Genomic DNA, 18282 nt, shown 5'->3' with positions numbered 1-18282 from the left:
ATCTCACAAAGCCCAGAGAGTAACTGCAAGTCTTCTATAGTGCAGCCCCCTTCTTACTCTGTTTCCTGGGATCATAGCAGCTTAGCTTTCTCCTTGCCCAGCTGGGCTTCATCATCAGTTAAAAGCTTATCAGCCCAGACTCTTCTCCAGGTGCAGCCTGTCCCATGGTTGGTTAATTGGCCCTTATCTCTAGTCAGGCTCTGTGTGGGGTTGGCACACTACCACACAAGCATCCTGTCTCTTACCAAAAGAAAAAGTATTCCAGGGGACCATTCAAGATGAAATCCATTCGGTGCACTACAGCTACATCAAAGCCACGTCTGCCTGCTGCTCATAATTATTTACTGGTTCTATGCAAGTAACTGTGTGTTGTTTGCAGACCACTTTTCTTGATTAAACACTCTCTATGATGAGAGCTCGATCACCTACATTACATATTATTGGTTATCCCTGGTTAGATAACTGAAACCAGGAAAAAAAACAAGAAAAAAGAGGAATGATGTATTAATTTCCTTATTCATGCACAAAATCCTCTTGATGACATATGGAGACAGTTTTCTGGAACTCCCCCAAATGTTTATGGTAAGAGAACATATTAGTGGACATATTAGTGGATAGTAAACTAAAGGGGTTAGGAATTAAAATGAATGTCTGTAACATTGTGTTTTATCAGCATGCAACCATCTCTACATAGGGCATTAACAACTGGAATGAACAAAGCACCAAATTAGGAAGCAATTCTGTAATGATAGGATGGAGCAGAGAATCTGAAGGCTATGTTCCCTTTCTATCATCTTTGATTCTCTCAAAGTAGCTGGGTAGTAAAACTTTATGAATATGAAAAATATTAAGCAACGCATTGAAGTTTAACTGTACAATTCCCATTAATGCTTGTGGAAGTCAGATGGATACAACTCTACACTATGCTTTAACATTTTACCATCCAGTGTCAGATTTACTCAAAGAATGTTTGCCCTCCCCTCTACAGCCCTCTGGTTTTAGAAGTGAATCATTCTCATACTATGGAGATTGTTCTCAGCAGCTGATTTGAAACAGAACTGTTGTTGTTCCCATCCTGCTGCCCTTCCCCTCTCCTCTCAACCCCCAAGGATTTACCAAATTTCTCTCCTATATGTAGGACATTTCTTACATTGCTTCTCCACAATTGATGACCAGATTCTTAAATACATTGGCTTGTTCCTCCCTAGCAGGAACAGGGTTGGCCTTAGGGGTGGGCAGTCAGGTGGTTGTCCTGGACAAAGGCTTCCAGGATCACCAAATAAACAGCAGGCAGGGCTGGGGAGGATGCTGCTGGGCTATGTATTTGTTGTATTTTCTGCTCAGATGACTGGGAAATACCAAAAATAATTTCTGCCCTTGGCAGCAAAGAACCTGGGCAGCAAATGTGACCCACGTCTGAGGCGAGGGGCCCCGCGGGCAAAGCAACTGGGCCCCTAAGAAGGATGCTTGGGTTCAGAAGGTATAACACGTTTTAAATAAAAAGAAGAAACTCGGTCATTGTTAGAAATCACAAAAGGAAATAGAGATGAATCTCAAACTTATTTATATCCTTCTGTTTGCGGGTAAAATGTCTCTCATTATTACTGCCTAACCTAGATTCCACTCCTTTTCCTTAGATGGGTGGAATGGAAGCTGTCATCACTGGCTTAGCAGATGATTTCCAAATACTGAAGCGGCATAGAAAGCTTTTCACATTTGGTGTCTCCTTTGGCACTCTCCTGGTGGCTCTTTTTTGTATCACCAATGTAAGTACTGCAAGGGTTTCCATTAACAAGTTAACTTAACAATGCAACTAATATTGTTAAAGACACCAAACTCTACCGCAGGCTGGAATTGAACTTTGTGTACCTGGAAAGTTCAGTTTTAACCCACATACCCACATGATAGTCTGAACATGATATTAAATGATACTGCTCCACTCCTCTTTTGTACAAGATAGTTATCTCTCAATTGATCTCACAATGATTCTCATCTATTATGCTTACTTCTGCTGTAGCTTCATCACCTGAAATGGGACTATGGTCACTACTTACTTTTCTGGGAGGAAGCGTTTTGGGGACAACACCCTTAGGCTTTGTCTGCACTTCTAAGTTTAAAGCAGTAAAGGTGGTGAGGGACCTCTCCCAGCGCTGTAGTAAATCACTTCCATGAGGGGAGTAGCTAACAGTGCTGTTTACAGCCTTTTTGCTCTGGTGCTTTACAGCTCTGTAACTTGCTGCTCTTGTTAGGAGTGTTTTTTCATACTCCTGAATGAGAGAGTTGCAGCACAGTGAAGTAGCAAGCCCTTGGGCATCTGAAAATTCTCTTTTAACAATGGCATAAGTTAATTCATCAATAGGAAAATTAAAATTACACTTTAGTATAATAATCCTATCACCCTTTCCACAAGCATGAGAATAGCTTGACAGCACAGCATAGTTACTAATACATTGGGTTGGATGCATTTCTATAAAGGAACCTTCCTGTTTAGGTATAGTTGGGAATAGGTGGGGGTGAGCAGATAGCCATTATTTTTCTGCTTTGTTTATGAAGTGTAATCTATTAGCAGAAAGTAATGAAAATGGTACCAATTACTGAAAAAGAAAGACGTTTTAAAGTTAACAAAATGCATTTTCCTCATAGTTTTTTGCTACAGTGTTTCATTAGCTAAAAAGGATTTTCAAAGACTGAAAGTAAGTATAGTAGTATATGAATAATACAGATAATTTATACTACTAATAAATATTGACCCTTTTTACATTATTCAACTTTGTCATCTAATGCAATGGACAGTCTATTTCCTTGCTCAAGGTTTTATCTTGGTTAACAGTAGGCTTGAACCAATGGGTTAGAAGAAGCATACTGGGTCACATCTTTAGCTAATCTAAATTAGTGTGACTTCAATTGTGAGATGCCAATGCAGACCATGTGAGACTCTAGTTCAGTGTTTACATTATGGCACCTCTGTGGCATTAAATTTTCAAATAAGCTAAACTGCACTGAATTTATCTGACAGATTCCAATACATTAATTCATGTAATAGAAAAAGTTGATGTCAAATATGTACAAAGAAGAAATCAAATCCCCCGTGAGACCATAAAGATAAAACAGTCCACTGAATTTCTCCTTGAAAATCCTTGGGTATATTTTCAAAGCAGTCTGTTTTTTGTACATCTTTCATCAGTCTCCTTGCTGGATTTCTAAAATAAAGGCATTCAAATAATGAACAAGGGTGGAGCAAAATTTCTTACCTGAAACACCATTCAATAAGCATTCTTTTGCTTGTTCAGATATTTGCCATGCAGTTCATTAGGTAACCCTTGTTAATCCAAACTTTGGCCAGCTCTCCATAGCATATCTCCAGAGATGGTAACTGAGCAAAGCCCAGACAGCTGGCTCCATTGGTTACTGTAAATAGTCACATCTCTGGTATGAAATCTGTGTATGTTATAACAAGAGAAAAGCTAAACTATGTCTTTGTTAATTAAACAGTAAAATCATCATCAGATCTACAATATGAACAATATTTATTTTCTATTTTAAAAATTTAGAGATACTAAAAACAAAATCCTTACTAGGAACAGACATATTCCTAGTGGGTTTGTTTATAAATAAGATTGTTAGTATCTACCGTGGCTGGAAGTTTTCTCAACTGTTTGCATGGGATGAAACAGTACGAATGTCTTAAAGTATTTTGTTTTGCTTCATTTCAAAACAATAGAGAGCACCATCTGCTAACAATCTCTCTCATTGTCTTTAATCCACACTAAAAAATGAGACATTCAATAGTTTACTCAAATACCAGTCAAATAAAAGAAAGTCTAATGCAGCTAAGAGTATCTGAAAAATGATTGTGCACAAATTTCACAGATGCAACATAGAGTTCCAAATCAGTGCATTTCAAGAGAATGTAGATGCCTATATTTCAGAGGAGAGAGGCTGTTTATGGAAGGTGCAATCCTGTTACCACACTTCAGCCACATAAAAAGACAAACCACGGCACAACCAGGGCAATCCCGATATATAGGGGAGCAGGCAATGGACACTTCTCAGCCACTTGTATGTACTGGGCTACTCTGCAGGACCACAGGGACAGGATATTGGATTCATGACTGCAGATTGGTTGGACCACACACCTGGTGTGGTAGCATTCGTATCCGTGACACACCTATGCCTTGCAGATACTTTGAGAAGCAACTCTATGCTAGGTATCATTTGGGCCCAATCCTGCAAGTTGCTGAGAAGTTCTTCAAGGTTCTGAGGGACCTCATCTCCCAATAATGTTACTGGAAACTGAGGGAGCTCACTAGCTGAGTGCTCTAGAGGAGCTGAGTAAGGATACCATCTATTTTCCAGCTCCCATTTTGTAGGTGAGCCATTTACAAGGGTTGTGCATTCAATTGCACCATTTTCCATGTCATCCAAGGTTTCTACTCCCTGATTAAACATACTGAAATTATATTCCTACATATCAGACCTCTGGTACCTGGAGGATAAACATGACAGAAGAATTGCAATGGTTTTAAGAGCTTTGATGAGCCCTGCTATTTGAAGTGTCTAAGTGGTTAATCACTCCCTGGTAGAGGGAACAACACAGAGCTGAGCTAGACAGGAGATCTGGTATAAAAAGTCACTTGTGAGGCAAACAGAAGTAGCTAACAGGAGAGTCTTGGACAGAATTGAGAGAGGGAGAATGAGAGGCTTCCCTTCCAGGTTCAGCTCTGCATGTGATTTTAAGATGACCAGTGATGGAACAGTTGTGGTGACCTGCAGCAGATGTGCCATGTTTTCTTTCCTGTCTGCAACAAGAAGGGACTTCCCTGTTCATGAAGTGCAAGTTGGTGGCATATCAGAAGAAAGTATTCTTCGGTTAGAGGGGCAAATAGAAATGCTACTGAGAAGGAGAAGTATTCCTAGATAGCCCTGGGGCCTGGTCTACCCTGGGCCCCAGGAAAAAATTAATTCTATCTTGCATGGTCAACTTTCCACGGAGCTGTAAAAGTTGATGTTCTTGGCCTCTGGGAGGTGTCCCACACTGCCCTGCAGTGACCGCTCTGACCACGACTTTGAACTCTACTGTTCTCCAGGTGAACAGAAAAAGTCCCAAGAAAAACTTAATGTAATTCCGGTGATGAGCACACCTCAAAGCAGGCAGCACACCTGACCATGAGTTCAAGTACCATGAGCTCCATGAGTTCCCAGGGTTGCCAACGAGTACCAGCATGGAGTGTGCGGGAGATCCTGGACCTCATTGCTGCGTAGGAAGAGGAATCTGTTCTCCCAGAATTATGAAGCAGCAAAAGGAACAGCGATATCTAAGCCAAGATCACAAAGGGCATGGAGGAGAAAGGATACACCAGGGATGCTCAGCAGAACTGAGTGAAAAATAAAGGAACTGAGGCAGTCTTACCAAAAGACAAAGGAGGTAAATGGATGGTCTGGAGCATCGCCACAAATATGCCATTTCTACAAGCAGCTGCATGTGATCCTTGAGAGGGCCAGGGGACCCAACCAGCTTCACTAGCCAGACTGTGGGTTCCTCTCAAGACATTCCTTAGGCAGTCTTGGGCCACAATCTGAAGGACAACATGGTAGAGGAGAAGATGGAGGAGGGCAATGGTCAGCAGGTGAGTGGGGCATCCAAAGGTCACTGAGAGCCAAGAACCTTTTATAACATTGGAGCTAATCCCTTCCTCCCAGGTCATGTCAGTCTGTTGAGTTCACCATTTTTATCTTGCTAAAAATTGGTTAAGGCAATTGGATGTGATTTGTGGTGGCCACTTTGCCTACACAGTGTAGGCTTCCTGGAACAGCTTATTAATGTGTCTGTGCATCTCCATGCAGCTCTTGTAGAGGAACTCTTTCATCCTTCTCACAAGACTTTTTAAGGAGGCTGCCTTATTCCATCCTCCATAGCAGGATACCTTTCCACGCCAAGCCAGCAGTAGGTGGTCTAGCATCATTGCAGCACAAAGCCACGTTTCTGGTCACATTCAGTCAGCATCTCCTCCCTAACACTCTGTATGATTCAGAGAAGACTGATATCATGCCTAGCAACCTGGATGAAGCAAGGGAAGCTATTAGCTGATGCCCCCTGCAGTAAACCTCCATTTGCCCATCTTGAATAAAGTCGCACTCCCCTCACAAATGGGGAGTGCCAACACTTGGATACCATGTGAGCCCCTGCTCTGCTCTGTTGTCATGCCTGGGCCTCCACCCCCTCCCTCCTGCAGGGCTTGTGCCCCAGCCTGTCCCTTACCATGCTTGCCTCCAAACCGAATCCAGCTGCTCCCCTGAGTACCTGTTGCAAAGAGACCGCCTAAAAGCATAACTGTGGCCTCATACATAATACAACCCTATTGTCTTTCGACCAATCTTCCTTCTATTTGATCAGATTTGGCTTTACATTCTACAGTGCATCTCCTGAAAAGTCTGCCCTTCACTTTTTGTTACAGCGGGAACAGCAGTCAGCCTGCTGTATGCTCCCTTGGCCCCACCAACTGTCCACCTGGCACAAACCTGCAGATGAAAATGGACTAGGGAAGAGACGTTCAAGGAGCAAATGCAATCCACCCACTTGGCCAGCGAGCACATCAGGGAGTGGAGGAATATGCTGCTGGAGGAGATGTGAGCAGAGGAAAGGAGAGCGTGCAGAGAGTGAGAGTTGAGGCACCAGGAGAGAGTAGATGTGATGGACCACATGATGGCTTTCCAGAATGCTTACCTGAACAGTCACCCCCTCCAGCCCTACCAGACCACTGTTCCCTCCTCACCAAGTTCCATAGCCTCCTCTCCCGAAGGCCTTAGAACAAAAGGGGGTTGGGGCTCAAGGGCAGCCTTACCAGTCAATCCCCAGTAATACATCATGAAGCAAAAAGCTGCCTTTCTCACAATTGTGATCATATGCACACCTCAAAGTTCCCATGCTGGATTCCTTTTGGGTATGTCTACACTACCCCGCTAGTTCAAACTAGCGGGGTAATGTAGGCATACCGCAATTTCAAATGAAGCCCGGGATTTGAATTTCCCGGGCTTCATTTGCATAAGCGGGGCGCCGCCATTTTTAAATGCCCGCTCGTTCGAACCCCGTGCCGCGCGGCTACACGCGGCACGAACTAGGTAGTTCGAACTAGGCTTCCTAGTTCGAACTACCGTTACTCATTGTGGAATGTACTTCAAAGTACTTCAAAGTACTCATTGTGGAATGTACTTCAAAGGAATAAGAGATCCTCCGGAAAAGGGCTTTAGTCCGGAGGATCGCGCCAGTCTAGACGCTTTTTTTCCGGCTTTTCCCCAAGCCGGAAAAAAAGCGGCGGACATGTTTATTTAAATCCGCGGGGGGGTTCCCTATCCTAACTTACCTGATTTGCATGGCTTTTCCGGAAATTGTGGCCAGGGTAGACGTAGCCTTAAAGTTTAACAGCTGTAACTCTGTTTAAAATTGGCCATTCATAAAACTGTCTTTCAAAGCCTCTCTGATTTGCACTGACCTTCACTGTGCTCTCCTTATTGTCCTGGTATCTGGCTGCTCAAAATCCCTGGCTAGGTGCTGTGCCTCAGCCCTCTACCCTGACAGATAACTTCCCCCTTGCTCTCACAATGATTATGGAGCACACAACAGGATGCCACCACAAAGGAATGTTGGGTTCACTGAGTTACAGCCTAGTCAGGAGACTCTTAAACCTTCCCTTTAAATGCCCCAAAGCACATTCTACCACCATTCTGCACTTGTAGTTGAACTGCTCCTTACTGTGATCCAGGCTGTCCATGTATTGCTTCATGAGCCACGGGAGCAAGGGGTATGCTGTGTCACCAACGATCATTATTGGCATTTTAATGTCTCTGATGGTAATTTTCCAGTTTGGAAAAAAGTTCCAGCTTGCAGCTTGCTGAAGAGGGAGGAGTTCCTAAAGAAGTATGTAACGGACACCTTTCCTAACCATCCCATGTTGATGTTGGTGAAATGGTCCTTGTGATCTATCAGCACCTGCAGCATCATCAAGAAATACCCCTTATGGTTTATGTACTCCATGGCAAGGTGACCAGGTACCAAGATGTGGATGTACATTCCATCTATCGCCCCACCACAGTTAAGGAACCCCAGCACAGCAAAAGCCCTCCAGTGTGCCCTCCATGCTTCCCAGAATCACTGCCCCCCATAGCAGAAGGGTATTGATTACTTTGGCTACTTGGATCACAACAGCCTCCACTATAGATTTCCCCACTCTGAATTGATTCCAATCTGATCAGTAGCTATTTGGCATTGCAAGCTTCCGCAGGGCTATTGCCCTACGCTTCTCCACTGTCAGAGCAGATCTCATTCTTGTATCTTGCACCTCGGGATGGATGAAAGCAATTCACAAACTTCCATGGAAGTGGCCTTACACATACAGAAGTTTTTCAGCCACTGCTGATTGTCACATACCTGCATCATAATGTGATCCCACCCAGTTTGTGCTTGTCTGACAGCACCAGAACTGGTGTTCCACTGTGTCCAGAGGACTGAATGCCAGTGACTTCTTCAATTCTCTCAGCTCCAGTGCTTCGTAGGAGAGTATGTTCGTGGCTCTTGGGATTCTTCCTCATTTAAGCATATCCCTGGATATGCTCTGGACATACTCCATCATTAGGCCCACCAAAGTTAACATCATCATCCTAATGCTTTCATGCACAATGAGCTCCACAATGGGTTCCAGGCTCATGCTGCTTTGGCATCTGCACAAATAACCAGCAAGAGAAAAAAGTGTGTGAAGGACTGATTGTCTGAAGCAGGGGGAGAGGGAGGAAATGAGTGCATTATGGGCCACAGACAACCAGCATCACAGTTTTGTTCCCAGTGTGCACTGGGAGCATAATCCAGAATGCAAAGGGGGCATTGTTCCAAAGTTGATGGTTGCCACCCTACTGGGGATGCACTACAAATTATGTCAAATTCTCATGCAAATCAGGTGCTAAAAATATATTACAAAATCAGGTGCTAAAAATATATCTTAATACATTTGACTTTATCTCTCAGTGTAGACATGGCCTGGGAAACCTCAGTACCCCAGGGAGATAGGAGCAGACCACCAACAAGACAGGAAAGCAAAGAGGAGGCCTGGCAGGTTCATAACCACCACAGGGCAAGAGATCACAATGGCTAGAGACAAATGAGGATCTATAGGCTCTGGCCACCAAAGAGATGAAGACCATGAGGACTTCCACACAGCTAAGTTTCCAGTCAACACCAGATCCTCAGTGTGGAAACTATGGAAGATTCCTCTCAAGATCCAGCTGGTCCTAGGGAATGGAGAGATGTACATGAATGGATGACAGCTAAGCCCAACTGTAAGAAAATCAAGCTTATCCACAAAGAGTTTTCCTCCTGTTGAAAAAAAACAGATGGTACTTGTTGGTGATTTTGTACTCAGAAGAATTAAAAGATCATTCTGCAAAGGAACAGAGAGACAACAGGACAGTGCTCCATCTTCCTGGAACAAAGACTCCATTCTAAGATAGGAGAGTCAAATGAAGTCAGTGGGCAAGGATCTATTCATGGTGGTTCACATGGAAAATAATGACACTGAATCATGGGAAAGCTCACAGATAATCGATGATTCTTCTTCAGGACACTTCCAATTTCCCAGGAAACTCTAAACAATCTTCTCTGAGATCTGTCCTGTCCCAGAAGGCAGAATATTCTGGAAATGAACCACTAGCTAAGTGGTGGAAGGTGGAAGATTTTGGTTTTGTGGCACATAGGTCAACCTCCTATAGGGAGAGGAGCCAGTATAGTTTGGATATCCTCCACCAGTAGAGGGGGAACCAAAATCCTCTGTAGCAGTTTGGTGCAAGTAGTCAGGCGAGCATTAAACTAATAACAAAAGAGGAGAGTAAAACCAGGGAAAATATGAGAGATCATTCAGCACAGAATCAAGATATTAAAAACAAAATTAATGAAAGAACTAAAAGATATGAAGAGAACAAAATCTTTAATTGCTTATGCACCAATACTAGGAGCCTGGATCACAAACAAAACTGAACTCGAATTGCTCAGGTATGAATACAAATTCTATCTAGTAGGTATTACAGGAACTTGGTGGTGATATGTAAGACTGCAATATTAAAATCAATGGTTATAACCTATTTAGGAAGGACTGAGTGGGCAAAAGGAGAATGGGGCTCTATGTCAAAAATGGCACTATTGGTTTTGGAGCCACTACAATTTGGAATAAAATGATTTTGAGTACTTATGAATCATATAAAGCACAAGAGGGAGTATTAATTGATGTTAGCTAAACACCACCATATCACACTAGAGAACATGATGACCAGATCCTTACACCTCTAACTACTAGGTGCTGGTGATCAAGGGGGTCTTCAATTTGAATGACATATGCTGGAGGTCTTATGCTGCCAGTACTAAAATATTCTTGTAATTTCAAAATAATCTATTATATATTTTAGAGAGTTTGTGCATCTGTGTGCCTGTCTGTGTGTCTGTCCATTTGCTCAAAGTCCTCCTCCTAAATGGTAAAAGCTAGGACCACCAAATTTGGTATGCAGCTTCCTTTTATAACTTAAAGCAAGCTCAGGGTTTTGTTCTTCCAGAACAATGGGATGTGCCTGGAATGGGATCGTTTCACATCAAATGGAAAGGGAGGGATGTGATAGCAGGGACAGCTATACTCCTGAATGACCACAGGGGGGCAGCAAGAATGGGGGACAGTTGTACTCACAAATGACCTTGGGGAGCATCCATTGGCTGGCAGCAGAGCCCCCGCTACCCTAGATTGTCCCCAAGGAGCAACTGCGCACTATGCCACGTAGCCCCCACCACCCCAGGCTGGACCTGGACCCGGGTAATGCCGGGTAAGTCCTCTAGTCTACTATATATTTTAGAGAGTTTGTTTATTCAAGAACTAAATGGTAAGCACTAGGCCCACCAAATTTGCTATACAGTTTCCTCTTATCATAATGTGAAGCAATGTTGTGCCAGGAAAATGAGATATGCCTGGAATTGCTTCTCATAAACCCATACCAAAAAGAGACACAGAATCATCAGGCAGGTGAAAAGGGCTGACTGGGGGTGCCCCCTCCTCATCCAGGACTGACTTAGTCCTAAACCTCCCATACCCCCAGGTGCCCTTTAAGGAAAGAGGGGTTGAAGCTCCTCCCTTCCCGATTCTTATGGGGATATTGCTGGCTGTTCACCTTAGTCAGGGAGTGAGGGGAAAGTGCACTGTTTGCTGTATTCTTCATTCTGGCTGGGGAGCACAGAGGACAGATGAGCCTGGACCTGGCCCAGCTAGTGAACATGGTTGTGCCCACTGAGGCTACAGTGGCCACGGAGAGGTGCTTCTTACTCAGCTGCAAGTTGCTGTGGTGAGAGAGGGCTGGGGTAATTCTTTCTCCCCAGAGCAGCCTACATACTGAACCTCTCATCCCCAACGCCACTCCAGAGCAATTATTTAAATTAAGCATGTATATTTCCATTTTATTATTCAAACAATAATTGAGGTAAGGAGTTGAGCAATGCTGGGTGAATCTTCTAGTATTCTCTGTATGACAATTGCTAAGTCAAAAAGTGATACATCCAACATGGGAGAATTCTATATTAGATTGAGTCTTGACAGATAAAGAGGAACTGATTACAGAACTAAAAATTAATTGTAGCTTAAGTACAAGTAATTGTAGCTTGATTGTATTTACAATATGGAAGCAAAATAAAGTCTATACCAATAATATATATTGGCTTTAACAAGGCCAATTTCACAAAGCTGAAAACAATTATGAGCTATATCAGCTAGGAAGAAGAATTTAATCATAAAAATCTGAATGATTGTTGGAAATTGTTTAAGAATACTTTATTAATGCCCAAAAATCACAATTGAGGAAGGCTAAAAATAGGTGTGGAGGGGAAGTGAAGGCATATATAAAAGATAAAAAATATATAATGATCAAAGAAAGGGGAAACTGATAGTAATTAATATCTATCCTAAGTTATGAACTATAGAAAGCTATAAATATGGGAACACAAGGTGAAATATATGAACATCAGAGTTAACAACAATAAGGAGACTTAGTTCTACTGGGAAGTAGAACAATCCTGACATTCATATTGGCCCTTTACTATGTGGAAATGGAAGAATTATCAGTAACAATGCAGAAAGGCAAGTGTTCAGTAAATATATCTGCTCTGTATTTTGGAGAAAAAACTGATGATAACACTGTTTCCATTCTAAGAGTATCTTTGGAGGATGGTGATCAGAAGCTACTACAGTTAAACCCTTGTAAATCAGCCAAGTTCAGATGACATGTAACCAAAAGTTTTAAAGAGCTGGCTAAGGAACTCACAGTGCTGTTAATGTTAATTGTCAGTGTCTTGCCAGTAGTTAAAAATGGTAAATGGGATAACCCAGATAATTATAGGCCTTCTAAATGAGGGCCCGCTGTCAATTGTGTGCATTTCAAATGGAGTCCCGCAGGGATGTGTTCTATTTAATATTTTTTTCAGTGACCTGAAATAAAACAAAATCAACACTGATAAAGGCTGCAGATGATACAAAAACTGGAGGAGTGGTAAATAATGAAAAGGACTTACTGCCTACACAGGGGAATTGAGAGGGTTCAGAGAAGAGCCACAGGAATGATTAAAGGATTAGTAAAACTCTTTTCTAGTAACAGACTCAATTACCTTAATCTATTTAGTTTAACAAAGAAAATCTTAAGGAGTGATTTGATTACAGTGATTTTAATGTTGAGAATAATTAACCATTTGAACTTTGCACCAAGCACCATGATCAGTGTTCCCTGTAAGCTGTGCACTCAGGCAGCAACCCAGGAGAGATTCAAATGCCTCCCAGCTGATTGGCAGAGCGTCTACAGCCTGCTGCACATGTTTCTATTGGCGATGCACATCAGTACATGCAGTGGGACCAACAGCCTCATCAGGCCAGTGGGCAAGGTGGAAGGAGGCTCAACTCCATGCTGCCGGAAGAGAGAGGGTCTCAGCAGAGCTGGGGGCAGCTAGCCTTCAGTGCCACCTGGAGCATGCTGTGTTTTCCCTCTCTCCCCCTTCCCCCACAGCAGCCTCACTGATGCAGTGCTCTGGTGGTGATTTAAAGGGCAGTAGCAGCAGTGGCCGGGTCCCTGGGTCCTTTTGAATTGCCAGGCCTGGGGTAATTGTCCCCTTTACTTCCCCCATGCACTCATCAGCAGGCATGTGCACATGCTTCAGTGCACATAATAAAATTTACTCAACACATGGATGGTGAAAATTAGAGGGAACATTGCTCATCGTGCATTCTTCCTCACAGGAGACTGGAGGTTTTTCTAAAAGATCTTGTCAAGGAACATTTTCTAGCCCTTGTTATGTAGGAAGTCCGATTGAATGAGCACAGTGTTCTCTTTAGGCCTTGGAATCTATGAATTTATGATACTTTTTGGATTTTTTTATGCCACAGGGTGGAATTTATGTGCTCACACTACTGGACACATTTGCAGCGGGGACTTCAATCTTGTTTGCTGTTTTAATGGAGGCAATTGGAGTGTCCTGGTTTTATGGTAAGTGGCTTTTCTTTTCTTTTCTTATGACCAAAAGTCTTGTAAACTGTTGGCTATCCCCAGAGCTGTAAGTAATGATGGGAGTGTGTTGTGTGGCAGAAACCAGAAGAGCAGTTTTTTTCATCTTATTTATGCGGTGACAAGAATACATATGGAGCCTTGCGCAAAGCCAAAACAAACTGTATCAGGCAGAAGATCACTGGGGACAGAATCCTTCCATTCTTGCCCATGTGTTGTAGCTGTTAACACACCCCTGTGAGTTGGAATCACACCTCTAAACCATGCAGAATTTCAGGTCAATAGGTTAGCTTAGTTGCAAAGCCACTGACACTTTTTCCTGCAGAACCTCTTTGCTACTCTCAGGGAGCATGTAATCTTTTGTAGTTTCTCCATAACCTATATAACAGACACATGATGGCGTGACCCAATAGTCTTGTAATCAGTTCTTTGTGAGCAGTTCTTCTGGTTAAATCAAAATACAAAATACAGTATAATGGCCTGTTCTCATTCCCAATCAGCTATTCCCAAATTACCTGGTGTATTGTTGTGGATTTTTCAATGTTCTCATCGAAATAAGCTAATGCCCCAAATGTGGATCAAAGCTCTGACTACAACTATAATTTGCCATATTTGTAATGTCATGTTTCCAGCCAACTTTTCAGACATCATATACATTGAAAACTTGCTTTCCAATTACTTCCTCAATGATTATTCTATAAACAAATGCAGCTCAGAATTGATCTCAGATACAAGGTGCATGTAACCGTTCCACTTCCATTCTTTCAAAAATACATGCAGCATTCAGACTCCTCCTTTGATGACTTAGTAATTGGGTTATTTTGTTTATTTTTAATTTCTATTCTGCTTTGAAGCAGTTGTGTCCCAGTTATTGAGGACACCATCTACGAAGACAATTCTGTCAAATATCAGAGGGGTAGCAAAGACTTTGCCCATGAAAGCTTATGCTCCAATACATCTGTTAGTCTATAAGGGTATGTCTACACTACCACCCTAGTTCGAACTAGGGTGGTTAATGTAGGCAACCGAAGTTGCAAATGAAGCCCGGGATATTTAAATATCCCGGGCTTCATTTGCATCTTGCCGGGCGCCACCATTTTTAAAGCCCCGGTAGTTCAGACTCTGTGCCCGCGGCTACATGCGGCACGGAGTAGGTAGTTCGGATTAGGCTCTCTAATCCGAACTACTGGTACATCTCGTTCCACGAGAAGTAACGGTAGTTCGGATTAGAGAGCCTAAGCTGAACTACCTACTCCGTGCCGCGTGTAGTCACGGGCACGGAGTCCGAACTACCGGGGCTTTAAAAATGGCAGCGCCCGGCAAGATGCAAATGAAGCCCGGGATATTTAAATCCTGGGCTTCATTTGCAACTCGGTTGCCTACATTAACCACCCTAGTTTGAACTAGGGTGGTAGTGTAGACATACCCTAAGGTACTACAGGACTCCTTGTCAGTTCTGTCAAAGACTTTCTAAATATTTTGGCAATTCAGTAGACCACTCAAATGATAAGCATCTGAGCAACACAAACCTTTCTCTTTTCCACTACCACATAATTTCAGGAATATATTGAATGTCCTAAGGGTCCCATAATAATAATCTGGGTTGGAGAAAATAATTCTTACTCACAGCAAGTACTCCTGCTTTGACAAAAACAGTTCAAACCCTCTATTGTACCTTAAGATAGTTGGCATTAACAAGTCAGTAACATTAATCAACCACTCATGCTTTCTTCCCTCTCCAATCACCTCTTCTGTCTTGGCCAGCATTCAAACTTACATTATCCCTTAGACTTTATGTGACTCATCCAAATGTGTACTGTGCTAGCTGTCCTGATTTCTGGTGAAATGATTCTTCTTTTTCTAACAGTTGTCTTACTGTCTTTTTAGAGAGAGTGCTGTACAGCTGTCATTGGGCGAGTTATAAAGTTCTCGGGCATGCTTGCTCCTATTGCAATTTACCTCTCTTGACCATTTATTGTATTCCACCTGCTCGCCTCACTTTATTTTTCTAGTTAAACTCCCACATGGAAACTTTTGGCAAGCGAGTGATTTGAAGGGGTGACAGCCACAACTGGTACATCTAAGGAAAGCAAAGAATCTTTGCAATGGTAATTCTGTCCATCAGAGGAATCATACATATCATATCACAGCTTATAATGCTGCTTTCTTCTAAAACAATTAAAGGCACTAGATTTTAGAGAAAACGGCTTTTTGAGAGAGGTAAATATTAGAGTGTATGTCAAAGAGAAAGATGCCTTAGTTTGGTAGCTGCAGCATAAAAATAGCCTTGTTTCTTTAGTGATGAAGAGTTATCTTCTGTTATTAAAATGGGATTTACTGTGCTTCACAATGGCTAGACTTGGATAAAGTCCACAAAGTGAATTACGCAAGCTCAATCAGAATTCACTTATTTGTTAGAACTTCTCTCTGCTCATCACCTCTTTTCCTCCCTCCATAATTAGGAAAATAACTATTCATTTGTTTCAAGCAGATGATAAATGTTTTCACTGACACAATAAAACCTGCTTCTCTATAAAGAACAATTTATTGCAGCCCCAGGTGCTATTTATATATCACTGACTGATTAAATCAAATCTGGCATGATCTTGACCACCTCTTGTTTTCTGATGGGCCTCAGTTGCCTTAGTGACCCTGCAGGAACATTAGCTTATCCCAAAGGCAAACCTGACATTTTGGCACAGACCAAAACTGTGGAAATATTTAGTTCACATAATACATGTGTCCATTAACTGCAAAGCTTTTGTTCCAAAGATTTTTGCGGGGGACGGGGATCTGGTTTGTTTTAGCAAGCAATGATATTTTAATTGGCATTCTGTCTTAATACCAGTAACTTAACAAGGGTATGCATTCTTAGAAAAGCCCCTACCACTCCAAATTAAAATCTGTTAATTAGCATCGTTGCCAGGAAAAGCTCCGTGTCATAGGGTTTACAAGTCACGAACCTTGTCATGGCATGTTTCTGTAAAGGAATAAGCTTAATATTTGTGAACAATGAATTCTTGTTCTCATTTTAGCCTCACGTTTTCAGTTGCTCAGAATCTTCTCAAATAAAATCCGTTTGGACTGAAACTTTCCTGGGCTCAATCCATGGGTGAATTTGTTTGGAATATTTGAGTTAAATGGGTTGAGCCATTTACATGAGAGAGAGAGAGACAAATATTAGCCAGGAACTGACTTTTGTTCATGCTCAATCTGTTCACACACACATACAGGGGTACCCTGACTAGATTGCAAAAGGGGGCTGAAGTGATCAAAATGGGCCAAATTTGAGCGCCATTGTAATCCCATGTGCCTGGTCATAATGCTACTCAAATCTGACCCAGCCACCCTTGCATTCTACCAGCAGGGAGGGAATCTGACATTACACCATCCCCCTCTGGTCAGAGACTAAGAGGATGAGGACCTGAATTGTAGTGTCCTCCAAACCTCTCAGCATGACACAGGCCATGCATGCTCTTTACTGCTTCTTGCAGACTTCATGAGGGTGTGTCCTAATGTCAGTAGTCCTGCAGTGTTGTGCTCCTGGGCGACCACAACGCTGCAGCACCAAGGTCTGTGCAGTTCCTTCCATAGAACAATTTTAAGCAAGTGCTGCTGTAACATCCTTCTCCACCATCCTTTCCTCATTGTTGCTCAGGTTTATTTGGTGGCTCAACTGTCAGATTGAAGCACTTCAGACATGACTCAGATTTTTTCACATGCAAATACACGTGTCCTCACAATGCTGCCCATATCTATGCAAATAAAACCTCTCCAAATATTTTTCCAAACAAAACCTATGAATATACATTCATGGAAAAATGCACAAAGAGGGTAAACATGCTTGAATTAAATCAGGGTCCAATATTGGAACTTTGTCCGTAATATATCTCCTACCCCTACTTTAAAGATTTCATTTTCCTGCCGTCATTTAATCAGATATACCACTTAAAGTGTAATTGACACACATCCTCTTTGCAATTCAAAATAACTTTAATTTGTATTAAATGCAAAGTTAAAAGAGTATGAAACATGACATACTCAACCTGGCAAAAGTCAATAGAAGACGTGTGTGTGTGTGTGTGTGTGTGTGTGTTGTGTGTGTGTTTGTGTGTGTGTGATTATGATCCCAGATACCGAGAACTGGAATAATCATCCTGCTTTTTGCAGACCCTTCTCTATATACTTTGAGAGAGACCCATCAAAAAGAAAAAAAGTGTTTCTCTCCAGGGCCAATGGTTTTGTGTAGGATTTAAGTGATCTATGGTACTCATGCTAGCCCTTGGCACAAGGATGACTTATTCCCTGCCTAAATCCTTAATGAAGTCTTAAACAACTCATACAGCAGATGTTGGGGCATCTGCAATGGGTGAACTTTCATTCATCCTGATTAAAATACAGTGGCCTTCCTGCAGATGAGATGAAAGGATATTGCTGTTATGTTAAAGAGTAATTTTCAGTTACACCTGGTATAATTTGTCATATTTTTAAGTTATTCTTTTATCCATATTAATTTGATTGCTATGTCTAGAGCAATTACTATGCAAGAACTGTGCCAACTGTTATAGGTGGAGTAGCAAAAAATTAGCATGGACACATTGATAAAATGGCTTCACTGTTTATGTAGATCAGCAATTGCACTGAAACTCTCTTTAGCACTAATATATTTATCTAGGGTGTCTGCTCATAAAACATAAGTGTAATTTAACTGTTTTCCCA

At 42.1% G+C, this 18282-nt stretch overlaps 1 protein-coding gene across 1 annotated transcript in view; it reads left to right on the top strand.

Moving 5' to 3' along the window:
• SLC6A2 (solute carrier family 6 member 2) overlaps positions 1–18282 on the top strand; it is a 113616-nt gene that overhangs the window by 65505 nt on the left and 29829 nt on the right. The window contains exons 9-10 of the mRNA XM_014572550.4: positions 1638–1766; positions 13446–13545. Coding sequence (XP_014428036.3) covers positions 1638–1766; positions 13446–13545 — 229 coding nt within the window. The remainder of the gene's footprint in view (positions 1–1637; positions 1767–13445; positions 13546–18282) is intronic.

The sequence above is a fragment of the Pelodiscus sinensis genome, chromosome 12, assembly GCF_052426305.1.
Source record: "Pelodiscus sinensis isolate ZL-2025 chromosome 12, ASM5242630v1, whole genome shotgun sequence".
NCBI lineage: Eukaryota > Metazoa > Chordata > Testudines > Trionychidae > Pelodiscus > Pelodiscus sinensis.
This window is presented reverse-complemented; position numbering and strand designations above follow the sequence as displayed.